This window comes from Cololabis saira, chromosome 17 (assembly GCF_033807715.1).
Source record: "Cololabis saira isolate AMF1-May2022 chromosome 17, fColSai1.1, whole genome shotgun sequence".
Taxonomy (NCBI): Eukaryota; Metazoa; Chordata; class Actinopteri; order Beloniformes; family Belonidae; genus Cololabis; species Cololabis saira.
Window position 1 is genome coordinate 30,826,769 of NC_084603.1, and position 15,106 is coordinate 30,841,874.

At 39.7% G+C, this 15,106-nt stretch overlaps 1 protein-coding gene across 1 annotated transcript; it reads right to left on the reverse strand.

Annotated features, from left to right (window-relative positions):
- Positions 1-5,991: 5,991 nt before the first annotated feature.
- LOC133463607 (homeobox protein Hox-D9b-like) lies at positions 5,992-10,577 on the reverse strand. Its single transcript, XM_061745223.1, has 2 exons — positions 9,754-10,577; positions 5,992-7,556 (listed from the first exon to the last, which is right to left on the reverse strand). Exons 1-2 carry the CDS (start codon positions 10,502-10,504, stop codon positions 7,312-7,314), a joined length of 996 nt encoding a protein of 331 aa, XP_061601207.1. The 5' UTR covers positions 10,505-10,577; the 3' UTR covers positions 5,992-7,311.
- Positions 10,578-15,106: the final 4,529 nt, after the last annotated feature.

A 15,106-nucleotide genomic window follows, 5' to 3' on the forward strand; every position in this document is an offset into this window, starting at 1 on the left:
TTGTAGGATACTTCCTTTATGTTTTAATTTTAATAATAAAAAAAAACTAGACAGCAATTTTTAACTTCTCTTTGTTGCCTGATTATGCTCATTTTAATTCTGTTCATAAAAATCAAATCTTCAACATTCAATTTTTTTTTCTACAAATCAGCTTTCAGGTTTACCGTCATCTTTCTTGGTGAAGAGGCGGTGACTCTGTTCAAGTTTCTGTTCAAGTCATAATTACTTTAGACAGTTGAACAAAACCATCTTTTATTGTACGGTTTTATCTATCAAGACATCATAAATTGTCACCCATTCATACACCACGTCGGAACATTAAGCAAATACATCCTTAAAAACAACAGCACATGACATATTGGACTTCTTTTAAAAAGCAAAAAGTCAATAAGCAAAAATTCAAAATCAGTGCAATAAACTAAGTACACCCATGATTCAATAGCTTGTAATCATCTGCAATATCTTGAAATGCGCATATTTCGAGGAATTGGTATCATATTGGCACATATTTGTGTATTCACAGGTCTCTGCAGGTCTCTGCCACGGCCTTTATATCAGGTTGAGGTCTGAAGTTTCATTGGATGATTTCCAAAACTTGATTATTTTTCTTTACAGACAGTCTGTGTTAGAGTCGCAGGGGTCTTTGACATTACTGCCATCTTGCATGACCCAATTTCAGTCAAACTTTAGCTGTCAAAAAGATTGATGCACAGCAGGTTAAAAGAAAAGAATATTTCTTGGTCACCTCAACGACTGCAATGTGCTAAAATCAAAAAGCTGCAAAACCTAGTCCCAACCATTACCTCGCCACCACCGTGCTTGACAGCTGGAATGAGGTGTGTGGGCTGATAGGTCATCTTTTCTCTCAATATGGTGCTGTAGATTATAATGAAACATCTCCACTTTGGCCTCATCTGTTTGAGGGACATAGAACTTTTGATTTATTCACATGAGACTGTGCAAATCTAAGCTGTGCTGCCAGGTTCATTTTAAAGAGAAGAGAAAAAAGCTTTTTTCTGCCAGCCCTGCCATAGCATAGGCCTACTTGTGTTTTCTTTTTCGTGTGTCGTCATAAACTTTAACATGAAGTCTGATATGTAGCCCGTGGGTTTTTGTAATTTCTTTGATCATTGTGGATAGCGGCGTCTGTAAATCCCTTTTCTCACAGTAAAATGCTGATTTTCAAATTGTTTGCAAACATCCATATAACCCTAAAACCCTATAACCCTAAAAGAGTAAATGGCAGCAACAATTACTTCTCTCAGAACATTGCTAATGTCTTTCCTCTTTGGCATTGTATAATCACACGTTTTTATGCCTGATATCAGCAAAGGGGGAAGAAACCTTTTCTTTTATAGTGATGATCACACATGATGATCAAATAATAAAACACATTTGATTGACAGTATCTGACAGCTGATTAGATTCTCAACTTCAATGTGAGTTGTGTGCTTAGTTTTTATCTGTTATTTCTTGATTTTCATATAATAAGTAACTATACTGTGTAATATTTGATATGTCGTTCTTCAAATTGTTTTGAGATTCGGATTCTTGGATTCACAGTACAGAGACCCCATCTTTCCACAACCACTGAGCTGCAGCGCAACAACCAATGAAAGACAATACTTCCATCTAGTGGACACGGACTGTAACTACACATGAGAGCAACATTGCTGCGGGGGTGCTTTTTTTCCCTTTTTTGTTTGTTTTGAACGTTTAGAACCATTACATGATTGATGAAACTGATTTCTAGTGATTTTTAGGCCTTTTTTCCAGTTACACAAAAAATCCGTTTCTTTGAAATGACAGTTATCACCACATTTGATAGAATAGAACACCATCGGCTCTGTAGGCCTATCACTGCAGGCTTTTACTTGTCCTATGCTACGAATGCTGAATTATTAAACGTGGATTTTACAAATACTTACTCTGCAGAGATCCTTTTTCTGCTTAATTATAGGCTGTTCGTTTTCTGCAGTGGTATCACTTTTCAGCCCCTAATCTAAATGTAATCATTGCTTTAATTATTACAAGCCGCCGCATTTTCTTTTCTGCAGCACAATAAATAGACTAACCCCAATTTTATAGTTTCCTGTGAGTGCAGTTTTTAAGAGCGTTTTATTTTGTTATACATTTTCCACGTTTAATGGCAATTACAGGTCAGCATATGCCTGGTTTTACTTTCTTCTATTTTGCAACGCTGGTTTCTTGATTATAGGCTATTTGGTGTTACATTTCTCTGCTGCAGTGGATGCGAGTAGATACAGGCAAAAAAACCCTCATATTTATCAATGCAAATCAACACTGATGGATAACTTATGCACACAATACAAATAAAATTGCCAATGAACGCCTTATATGATTGCTCTCACTTTTTTTCCTAATTTTTCCTCTCAGATTTTATTTTTTTCTGTTCTACAAAGTCGTAGCCCATATTGTTGAGAGGAAAACTGAGCCTACGGGTGTATAGTTTAAACAGTGACACTGATAAGAGGGGATATAGAGCCATTTCTGAATGTTTTAAACAGATTTTATGACCGAAAAGTATAGCAGGCCTACATTACACTGAATTAGTAAAAAAAAAAACAAGGCTCATCTGGAAGGCAGTTTTAGAAAATAAAAAAACCAAACAAACAAATAGACACCGCCACATTAAGACTCACGTGCTCTATAGGAATAATTCTCGGTGTAATGAAATTTCCTGTGTTTTGTGTTCTCCTTAATACGTGACGGAAGCTGTCTGGTCTACTCCGCAGACAATGACTGTAACGTGTAGAAGGACAGTTAAGGCTCCAGGGCAGGAAAGGGTTTCCAATAAAGCCATATACTGTATAGTCACAAACACTGTCTGGCCTAAATGACTTTATGGCACCCCTGTGTGTGCGTCCCTGTGACTTGAGCTGGACGGAAAGTCACGTTTATTCTCCAACTGCATGCTGTTGCTTTATGACCCTGCAGTAGGATGAGCGCTGACATTATACGGCCGCAATAAATGAGCGAAACTATGAGCCGCTGCACTGACTTTGACAAAACAAGGAGGCAGAAATGTGTCTCCCAGGACTCAAACCCAGACTTCTACCTGAGAGCAGTGAGACACCTTGACAATGGAATATAATCATAATGAAACACCTAATAAACGGGATTACTGGCCTATAATCCAGGTAAATGTCAACGTGACACACTGCTTTTATTTTTCTCTTGTGAAATCATATCATAATAATGATGAATAGTATGAGAGTGTGAAGACGGTGTTGCTTAGAAACCATTTCTATGCTTTTCTGTGATGTTGCGGAGCAAATAGGAGACTAGGCCCACTGATTCTAGCATAAGCGGGCCTATATAACCTTTTAATATACTCGTATAGGTTTAATATTGTTCTTATACCCCTAAATAATGCAACCACTAACCTATACCGCCAGGAATAACCCTATATATAACTCTAAAAGCCGAAAAACGGTCGTAAATGGCAATTTTAATTGCTTAAGATCACAAAGATTTAAAGCAAAAATATAAACACAGATATTTCACAAGCAACACTCTTCTGGTAATAAGTATTTTATTTCATGTAAATAAAAAATCACCATGAGCAGCATGTTTCGAGTATGATTGGATGGATGGAGGCCTTGTTGAAAAGACCGACATGGACTCCGGTTAGTAGATGGCTGACATAGCCCTCTTTTTCTCACAGAAACAGTCTTATTTATCAACACCATCGTCTTGGAAGATAAAAAAACAACAAACAAAACAAAAAAAAAGAAACAAAAACACCAGGATATCTTTATGATATCCCTGCTATAACAGTTTAATGCAACAGTATTGTACCGTACACTTGGAAGTGGATAGGTTGTGCGTTGCGCCAGGTAATCCTCCTAAAATGTCTCAAAACTGGGATTGCATTGCTTTATTCTTGCAGTAAACAGAAAAACAACCAGCAGAGTGATGGCACACCATAGCTTAGCCATGACTGGTGTGTGTGTGTGTGTGTGTGTGTGTGTGTGTGTGTGTGTGTGTGTGTGTGTGTGTGTGTGTGTGTGTGTGTGTGTGTGTGTGTAGTGGAATATAGGCATGGGCATATCTGCATATCAGAGCCACAGTAACAACAGATTTATACATACATACATAGCAACAATGACAACGACAGCAAGGACAGTAACAACAAATATGCCTATGAGGCTACATGCAAAGTTTAGAAAAACAAAACAAGATAGATTACAACATGTTTCTCGTCCTTTCTGCTTCACACTTAAGGGGAGACCAGATTTTGCTGCAACAGAGAGACAATTTTCCAAAATTTGGAGGCAAACTGAAAGACAGGACACACTCTGAGAGCCTGTTTCACACACCTGACACACATTAGAAAGCATCTTGCACCTTTTGTTACATGTCTTTAAGTGGTTGCATTAGCTGCATTTATGTACAAAATGTGCACATATTTGACATATTTTGATAGCTGACTGGCTAATCCGGTGAACACACAGAGATTACAAATGAGGTTCTGAACTTTTATGAAAATAGGCTCAATAAAGCCGAGGAACATGTTGGAGCTCCTTTTTTAAATGTAGTAGCATTATTCAACTCTGCCTCTGAGATCACTAAAATGGTGAGTTAAACATTCATCATAACACAATTCTGCAATTTACAAAATACTGTTTGAAGCTAAATTTCACAGGACAAGTTTCTTAAAAAATAAAATAAAATAAAATGAAAATAAATAAAAGCAGCATATTTCACAAACAGTTGGGTCACAGATTTGTTTACGTCTCTGTTGGATCACCTTTCCTTTGAGAGCAATTATTTTAAAATGAAAACTTTACCAAAACTTTCCTGCTATGCTATTTTCACCTGGTAAACAGTTTTCTGTTTGCTTCATCATTGCTCATTTTCACCAGATAACAGATCTGGACTGCAGGCAGGTCTGTCCTTACTGAAATGCATTTAGGAGATGGTCCGGTGTTGTCTTGATGAATTAAGCAAGACTTTCCCTGAAAAAACCAGACAGAGCCAGCGGAGATTTAACCCCAGAACCCTCTTCATACTGTTTAGCATTAAAGGTGTGCAAGTTAACCATGTACATTAATGCACACACACACACACACACACACACACACACACACACACACACACACACACACACACACACACACACACACACACACACAGCAGCCTGATTGTTGATTGTTGAGGATGCAGCGTGGCTTCCAGGGATCCTTTCGGTTCTTTAAACCCCAGAATAGTTTCAGCTTCTCTTCAGTCCATCTTAAAGAGTTCATGATCAGAGGGGCCAACATTTCGCCCCTCTGATTTTGCTCCATGTTAGTTTCTTTAACTCAGGACAAGATGACCAAGATCAAACACTGGAGGAGAGCATGCAGCTTTCTCCTTTTGCACAGTCTGCTTTCTTATTTGTGGAACAAACTTGGATGGTTTGAAATTTGTGAAGATTTTCTACTTGTTTTTTTCCCCTCATGGAGCCAAAAGAAAAAAAAATATTTGAGCAACCAGTGTTGTCAGCACAAATGACTGGGAAGTGGTTTATGGTGGTTCTTAGTTTACATCGTGGGGCATGTGTTATTGAGGTGCAGCAGTAGTTTTGGCCGTCTCTACATATTTAATCAATGCATCTCTTCTGCAAAATCGCCGCTCTTATTCATGGGAAATATATTAACACCAACATAAACTTGCAATGGTGAAGTCATTGCCAAACTGTGTTCGGTGGCAAATATCACTGCATTAAATACTGACTCAGCCTTGTTCCTCTGGATATTTATCTCAGCTTCTGAATCTGCTAATGAAATGATGAACTATGGGTAAAAACTGATGAACATTTGTGAACATTGCACACAATTGCTTCTATGGTTACCTTTGAGCTGCCCGTCCTCTCATGGTGCAGGCTAACCTTGTTAGGTCTCCCACAAGGTTTTCTCCTGAGCAAAATAGACATTTTGTTTTTGTTTTGCAGTTCCAACTTAAAAAAAAAACTAAAAATGTATACAACCTTAAACAAAACAAACAAAATAGGAGTTTCTTCTTTCACCTGCATTGTAGAGTTTAAATTATTTGCGAAATCACAGCATCCCGGCCTTTATTTTATCCGTTTTATTGGCTTTGCACACAAACACGCAGACGCACCGAGGCCTGACTGTGCGCCTTGTTGGACGCAGACAAAGCCTGGCGATCTCATGGATTTCTGTTGCTGGGTGTCTCCGTTTCAAAGCAGGTTTGCTTGCATGCGCACAAACTTGCTCAAATGTGACTCCATATTGTGAAACACATTTCACATGTCTGTCACATTTCTGTGGTCATTTCAGCGTTAAGCCTCGTGCAGCACTAAGATGTTTTGCATACTTTAACACTTGAGTACACGACATGTGAGAGATTTGCATTTACGCGTGAAAACGAGTTTCTCTTCCTTGGCTTGTCTGCGACATATAGACGAGGGTTATTTGACTAATCGACCTTATTGCAAATTATGAAAATTTGCAAGTTTTAAAGTACTTAAAACCAGGCATATTAACAGGTTTTGTTCATTTCGATATATCACAGCATCCTCTCATATTCATGTTCACATAGTTGAGACTTCCTCAGTTTTTAGGCCATTATTTCATTTCTATTTTTCAAAAATGCAGCAGATTTGTTTTTCCATATGTTATAGATACTCCACCATGCAATTCCTCCGGGGATTCAGCTTTGATTGTTGCCTCAGAGTGAACTAAACTCTCATCGAGCTCACTTAAAGCAGCTTTCATTAGGACGGTTTCAGCATTAAATCATAAAACATGATTCCTATTTTGGCTTGAAGCACAGACACTTTATGTGAAGTCAAGTATGTGTCAAGTGTATCCAGTTGAGAGTTATGCAGCTTTATCAAAAGCAGATGTGTTTTAAAATGTGCAAGTCTCTGACATGAGCGCTTTGTGGGTCAGCTACTGAATATGCTGCTAAATCTTAAACTTTTATTATTTACAATACCTGCAAGTTGCAGACTGTTTTCATTTTTAAAACATGCAAATGGAAAGATTCTTCAGCAGAGTTCAGATTCATTCAAATGTCCCAAAAGTAATAATAGTATATTTATATCTATATATATATAGATATATAGTTACAACAAATCCTGGTCTCCCCCATCATGTTTTACCACTGCTGTTATCCAAGGCGGCCATTTAACTCCACAGTCCGTTGCTTAGTAACAGCTCATCATGGCAGTTGATGCTGGGCGCCTTGGAGCACTGCATTTCCTTCACCAGCTAAAACCTCACCACCTCCTCACGTATCCCTGGAAAAAAAAAAAAACATGCCCAGCCTCCGGATGCATCATTCATTTATACTCCTCCTCTCCCGGATCATCAGCTTCTTCATCTTCATCCGCCTGTTCTGGAACCAGATTTTCACCTGTCTCTCTGTCAGATTTAAGAGTCCTGCCACTTCCAGGCGCCGATCCCTCGTTAGGTACATATTATAGAGGAACTCCTTCTCCAGCTCCAGGGTTTGGTGTTTGGTGTACGGACACCGCTTTTTCCGGGTCGATTTGGCGTGGATCCAGCTGGCGGATGGATTTTCTGCAAAAGAAGAGATGGGGAACCATAGATTTAAACACCACTCACACAACTCACCGGTGTGTTTCCTTTGCTCCAGCCGGTGTGTATCTGCACGTGTGTGTGTGTGTGTGTGTGTGTGTGTGTGTGTGTGTGTGTGTGTGTGCGTGCAGTTCAAAGATGGAAGAAAACATACTCAGGAACAAACTTTATGAGCCCGCAACTTCTGGCTCATTAAGAAGAAAAAACATGCTCCAAATGGGGCATCATAAATAAAAAAGCGCTTCCAGTTCCCTCTCATCATTCTGTAATGTAGTATCTTTTTTTTTTTTTTGCAAAGGTTAAAACAATAACACTCTGATTCCAACAATTTCATAAAATATGACACTGAATTCCATTTAGTTTTTTTTTTCTTTTTAGATGAGTTTTGGAAGGATACTAGCGACTATAAAGCACTGTGCAAGCAAAGGACCAGACCGAGCGTCGGTTTTAGGAGTACTAAACCCTAAACTTAGAAGAAATTACTGACAAAAGTAGCTGGACAGCCAGCGGGCAGGAAAACAACGTGCAGTTCCAGGTTTGGTCTGGTAGGACATCTTTTGTTACTTTTCCTAAATCTTTTGAATAATCTATTTCATAAAATGGACTTCAGGTTGGCAAAAGTCTCCTAAAACCTGAAGTGAATGATCCTGCATGTTTACAGTGATTTCAAACTTTGTCATTTAGGCCTGCATTACAAATGTTACTTTTTTTTTCCTTTTTCCTTGTCTCCTTCCTCATCTCATCTCATCTTGTGTTTTTAAAGTAAAAGCTGTATTGATGAAACTTTCAAAACTACCTCACATCTTGTCTTCATTAACGACAGTCATTGGCAATCCTGTGGTTCCTTAACCCAAGATATCTTGATTATAATTACAATGTTTCTTTTTTCTTCTCTTTGCAAATGACTTTTTAATATAAAGAAATGCATAATCCAGATTAATGAAACAAAAACAAAGATTGAGAGTAGTTTGGACACACCAATGCTAACAGAGCTCGTCATAGTTTTAGGCACCCCTGCAGCCTTTTTTGTTTATTTCCTTTGGTATCTGCATTTAGTTTCCAGTCTCTTTAAGATACATATCCGGAAATACAAAGGCATGGCTTCTCTTAAATATAAATAGAAAGGAATGCTAATTAATATTGCAAACATGTGTATGCACAGTCTTCTTAAGGAAAAGTTAAATCTGTGCTCGGCTCTGAGTGAGGTCACACTTAACACCAACTTTTGCAGTAGAGATGTTTTGCTCTGAACAGTGTGGTTTTATTGTATTTCCATATTATGTTAAGTTTGACAGATATGGAGTTTTTCTATGTCTGATTTTTCCATCATTACATACATATTAACATGTTATGTTTGTATTTTAATGAAGTGACTGAAAAATACCTGTGAATAGTCTTTAAATCTTGATAAAACAAGACTATGGTGCCCAAGACTTTACCACAGAAGTATATACAAATGGAACGAATGACAAAATCCTCCAACCGACCTAAATTAAATTGCTTTTGTTATTATTCTATTAAATCTTTACTGACCTTTTTATTGCAGTGTCTTGACTTTTTTTTTCTAATTCTGTTATTTGTGTCCCTGTGAATGTCAAGCTTTCCGGGCTTTTAAACGGATTACACTCTCATTTACATTAACCAAAGTAGACGTTGCTCTGAAAACTAACTAGTATTTCTCGAGTAAAAATGCCCTTTTGAGTTTAAGAAGGTCTGTGTTCACTAAGGGGAATTATTATTATTTCGTATTAAGATTGCCTGTGTCTGTGCGTGTGTGAAAAAACCTAAACACTAACAAACAAAAAAAAAAAAAGTCTAGACTGAGTCGGATCAGAAAAAGCAGGGCCAGCCAACCTGCTTTACTCCTTTACTGACAAATTGCTAAATAACAATAGCACCTTAATTATTTTAATGGACAATAAAGTTTTATATTTTACCGTTTACAAGACATTTATAGGGCTATAAAAGTTACACACACACTCTCTTACATATAATCCGCCTCTCTCACACACACACTCTCTCCCCCCCCCACACACACAGACAGACACACACACACACACACACACACACACACACACACACACACACACAGACACACACACACACCTGTGTGTTCTTAAAGCTAATAAACATTCCTGAGTTTAGTGGATGTTTAGTGGATGTTTAGTGGATCTTTTACCCGGGTCGAGCTGCGGCGGCTGCTGTGTTTTCCTGTCTTCGTCCTCCAGTTTGGGCTCGGGTTGCTGCGGGGCTCCGCGGTGCTCGGGCTGGCCGCGGGGCTGCTCCTCCCCGCCCAGCCGCTCCAGCACCAGCTCCGCCGGGCTGCCGTGCGCCGCCGGCGGCGGCTGCGGCTGCGGGGAGCTGGCCGGCTTCCCCGGCTCGTAGGTCGGACTCGGCTCGGACAGCTCCCCCCGGGCGGGCAGGCACGCCGGGAAAGCGTTTGCGGCGGAGACCTGCGAGACCAGGGCTCCGTCCGCTGCCGGGGTGGAGCCCTCCCAGCAGCGGACGAACCTGCTCTCCGAGGCGGAGGCGAGGTGCTCGGCGTGCGCCGGCGCCTGCGGGCCGTAGTAGGGGTGGTGGTGATGCGGGTGGTGATGCGGGTGGTGGTGGTGGCCCAGGAGGTGGTGCGGGTGGAACAGACCCGGCAGGGACGCGCCGGCCGCCGGCTGCAGCTGCGGGGAGCTGGACGAGGAGGACGTCGGCGTGTTCGTCCAGGGGGAGAAGCCGTTCAGGCTCGCTTTGTTGGAAAAATGGGAGAAATCCGGGATGTGCGCGGCGCCGGGCGTCCCCTCCTCCTCCTCCTCCTCCGCCGCCCGGGCTGGCTTGGCGCAGGCGGCCGTCGATCCCTGCAGCGCTCCGGGGATGAAATGCGCTCCGTACGGCTCCTCCGTCTGCAGACCCATCATGGAATAATAATTCGTTAGCGACATGTTTATTTTATTATTTCAATAAAAAGACACTTAAGTGCGACTGTAAAACGTTAGATGGGGCTGGTATAGTGGCTTACATCCTCCCCTAAAATGGTAGTAATTTTTTTCCTGCCCTTACCTTCTTCTCGGCTGCCAATTGGTTACACTGCGGATCACATGATTAGACTGTATTTGGCGAGTATGGGAAATAAATCAAATCATTCTTGTGCGTCGAGAAATGAGATGGCAGGCCTGCTGCAGATGGACCTGGATGTAGGACATATATCCCCTCACTTCTCTAGTGCTTTTATTGGCTGAATAAAAAGAAGCATGAAACTGTTTATACGCTTGTTGGGAGTTTGTGTGGGTGCCAACATGCTCCTTTCTCCCCCTTTTCTCTCCTTTTTAGAATAAAATGGTTGTGATTTAGCTTCTATTTGGGAGGTCGGTGTTTTATTTTACCAGTCGTTAGATGATAAAAAAATATTATCCAAGGAAATCGAGTTTGTGTTTATGGTTATACTTAATTATAGAGTTTGCACTAACTTTGTATAACATATACGTCTTTCTGATTCCTAGTGTTTCATTTCATTTTAATGACTCATTCCTTGGGAAAGCACTCTAGGGGCTTACTGGTAGGTTTTGGTTGGCCCTGGTTAATATCTAGGGCAGTCTGGTGTTGGTTGTAAACATAGAATATTTATTTGGTCTGATTTATGGTAGAATTTCCCAACCAGCAGAAAATTCAAGTTGGAAGTCCCAACTATAAATAAATATTCCTCCATGTGCACAAATGTTATGCTAAATTAGGAGATTGGTGATTAAAGTCATGTTGTTCAGTCATGGGGTCGGATGGCACGATGCAGAAATGTTGTAGGCTATAGTGCGCATGTGTAGATGGAACAAACACACACTAATCAGCTCTGGGTAAAGAAAGCTGACGTTTAAATTTGATTTATCTTTATTAACTAATATAATTTCAGATTATAAAATTTGATTCAATTATTCAATGGAATTTATTTTTTTGGTAAACTGAGCATGGGGGGTTGTGTAAATAAATCAGGCTTTACTTACAATACGGTATTAAAATGTAAATCTTGAGCTATTTTTAGTTTAGGATGAGGTGGAAATGATGTGTTGACACTACAGCAGCTTTCTTAAAGGACATCGACCACTATATTTTTAAAGGGATAGAAACCACAACAGGCGTATATTAGGTGCTACATGTGCCAGCAGCAAGTCCTTAAAGCGTCCATCATACACTTTTAAATCCTTTCTCAAAATACAGCCAGTTCTGGAAGAAGATATTTCTAATGTGTCATTTAACACACTTTACTATATTTTTTTTTCAGTAATTAGCCTACTCTGATAATTATAAATGTGAACCAGAAAAGATCCAGGCTGCTCAGATGTACGCAAATGAAATTTTTTGTACATTATTTTTCAACCTCTGAGGTCATTAACGGCAACAAGTTTGGTGTAAATTAATTTAAAGGATTATTGATTATCATACTACCCGTGCTTCCTTATAAAAGTGGCAGTCCTTCATGTGCAGGCCTTTACATGGGCCTTGACCGCTCTATTGTGAGTTAATACCGCCACCTGCTGGCGGGACGCGGCACAGCAGCGCACCAGCTCCCCAGAGGACTTTACAAACGGAAAGCATCAAATGAGCCTGTTAAGAGCTGCAGATGTCAGCTATGAGAATGGCAACATATATATATATGTTTTATCATACATGATTAAGGCCTCCTGTCCGTTAGTTTCCTCCCAGCTGGATTTAAACCCTAAAATATGAATGAAACATGTTTCTTTTAGTGAGATCACGCTGTAAACTCCCTTTTAGAGCTACTCATATCTAAAACGTTTCTATTTTAGTTCTGTATCTGAAACAATCACCAGCACATGTTTGTATTTAAGTACATTTGAATTTAAGCTGTCAATTCAGAAGGGCTCTGCCATATAAGCATCAAACATTGCCTTTTTATTTACCACATAAGCAGCCTACTATCTCTGACAGCCGCTTTTAGCAGTAATATGATGTAACTTCACGAGTCCGAGTTTATAATTCAATTTAGCTGCACTCTCATGGATCCAGGCAGAGCAACGTCGACATCAATGAGTGAATGAAATGTGTCGTAACATCCTGTAGGTGGCGGTGTCATAATAAATGTCCACGTACGCGGAATGTTTGCTGTGTAAAAGTCACTCAGGGCTGCCGTATAAATTTATATGACACTGTATAAGAGGTGATGGGAAGCATCGCCAAGACTGCATTCCCCTAAAGTGATGCCAAGAGATGAATACTGTTGGGATAATTCATTAGTGACTAGTTAGTCTTAGATGAAGCTATCTGATTTGTCATTTATTTTTTCATTATGTATACATTATAGAGACCTGGCTCCATGCACCTATAAGGCCCACCAATGTTGTTATCACTTAAATCTGCAATATATTGCAGATGTTTATGTGTTATAAATCCTTTAGCAGTTTGAAATACTTTAGTTAAGGGATGATTTAGAGTAGTGGACACTATCTTCATGTTTCTGCCACAGCCACAAAATTAACTTCAGTCCAACTTAGTTACTACAATATTAACCCTTTACTGCCATACATACACAATGATAGAACAAACTACGTTTTTTGTACCAAGTGTTTATGTATTTTAAAATTAAATACACTCCCAATTTTGTCTTTAACCATTTCCAAGCAATTTCTTTTTTTTTTTTTTTAGCAATAGATCATTTTATTCATTTGTTACTTTATATTGTATAAAACATCTTTTTCTTCATGTGCTGTAGAGGTCACAGGGATCCATGCCTCAAATAGGATACATGCTGATTTTTATAGGACTACGGCGTTACTGTCATATTAACCCTAGAAAAGTAATTGTTGCTATTTGCACCATCAAATACCACAGCTGCGTCTTTCTGGTGGTCTATTTCTAGTTAATATAACCGTTTCTAGACCTTTATCTGAATGTATGCCAATCAAAACACCAGTGACAGGCAATAATGAAAAAAAAATAGAGATAACTCAGTTTGAAAAGTAGCTGGAAAAAAGGGGGGGGGGATAAAAAGTTGGATGGCTGAGTTATTGTTGGTCAGGAGGTTGAATTCCTTTACCTCCAACCAGACACACACAATCTCTCCTTTCATCTCCTTGTCTTCCTTGACGTCACGCACAAATACACACTCAAGCACGTTCCCATTCTCACACAGACTGAGTAAATGTGTGTGACAAAGAGAGAGACAGCAGACTTTCTGGATTGCCCCAATAAAAGTCATCAAGTGGAGGAAATGGTGGTTATGACGGCGGGGTGTGTTGTGATTTGTTCGCGGTTCAAGGTTTATTAGCAGCCTTGGACCCATTGTGTGTTTCTGCTGTCTGGACCCCTGTTGTTCAAAGTCAGGACCCTGGCTTGCAAAGAAGAAGACAGAACACAAGCCCGAGAAGCTCCCCTCCACCTTTACATATTTTATTTTATACAGCAGTTTGACAGTTCTGCTCTGTGCTCCGGAATGTTAACTCGGAGGTCATAAACAGCTGCTGGATAATATGCTTTGTAGTTTACAGCCTATTTAACTGTGCCTCTGGGTATACTCAATTTGTCGCAAAAGTGACTGTGCATGACATTAACGTCACTTTGATACTGTATGAAAACACAAAGACCGCATCCTTTCCAAGATATCAGGCAGCAAATGTGACACACTTTGATTTGAGGTGAAACATGTTTGTGTTCTTTCACGTTTTAACAAAATTTCTGCAGTTATACTGCACTTCACACAAAAACCTCACACTTTCTGTCCTTTCGGCTTTGGGTTGCAGTTGTGGTGTCACTCAGATTCACGTAACAAGGGGCTGGATAAGCTTTAATATTAACAAATGACATTTGCATTTGCATTCTGCCAATATTTGTTGATTTTTCACATTTTTGACTCGGCAGATATCTGTCCTCTCAGAATAAAACAGATTATCATGAAGATTGAGATTTTGTGATAAACATCTGCCTCACCAAACCTCATAGAGCTGGATATCAGATTAGCTGCGAGGCATTGACAGGAGTTCATGCTCATCTCTGGTGGCTGAAATAAAAGATAACAACAAGGTTCATTCAGAGGAAGTTTATCATGATGCAGAAGCAGTTCACAAAAAGACAATGTGCTGTTTAAAACGTCGTAGTGTTAATAAATATGTTTTATTATTTACTTTTGGAGAGGCTTCCCTGCGGTCAAGTTAGTTTCAGGCTGTACATTCAACATGCTCAATCTGAAACCTCTCCAAATTCAAGATGGATTGAAATATTATGGATACTATGGATTGAATATCTTTATATTGCATTTGGTTGACTGCTTCTGTGTGTCTGTTGTTTTTGTTTTGTCACATTATTCTTAAATGACCCTAAACAGAAATAGGATGGTGTAGATGGATGGGTGGATAACCCTGAGTGAGTAGCCTGCCTGAAACGTGCTTCATCCTGGTGGAAGAGTAGGGAAGCTGCCCACTCCCTTTTCAGTTGCACTGTTGGACGTTAGCACTCACTTTATGGAGTTGTGATGAAACATCAAAACACAACATGGTGGTTTAGACATCATTTGGAATAGAACCAGTCAATAATCAGAC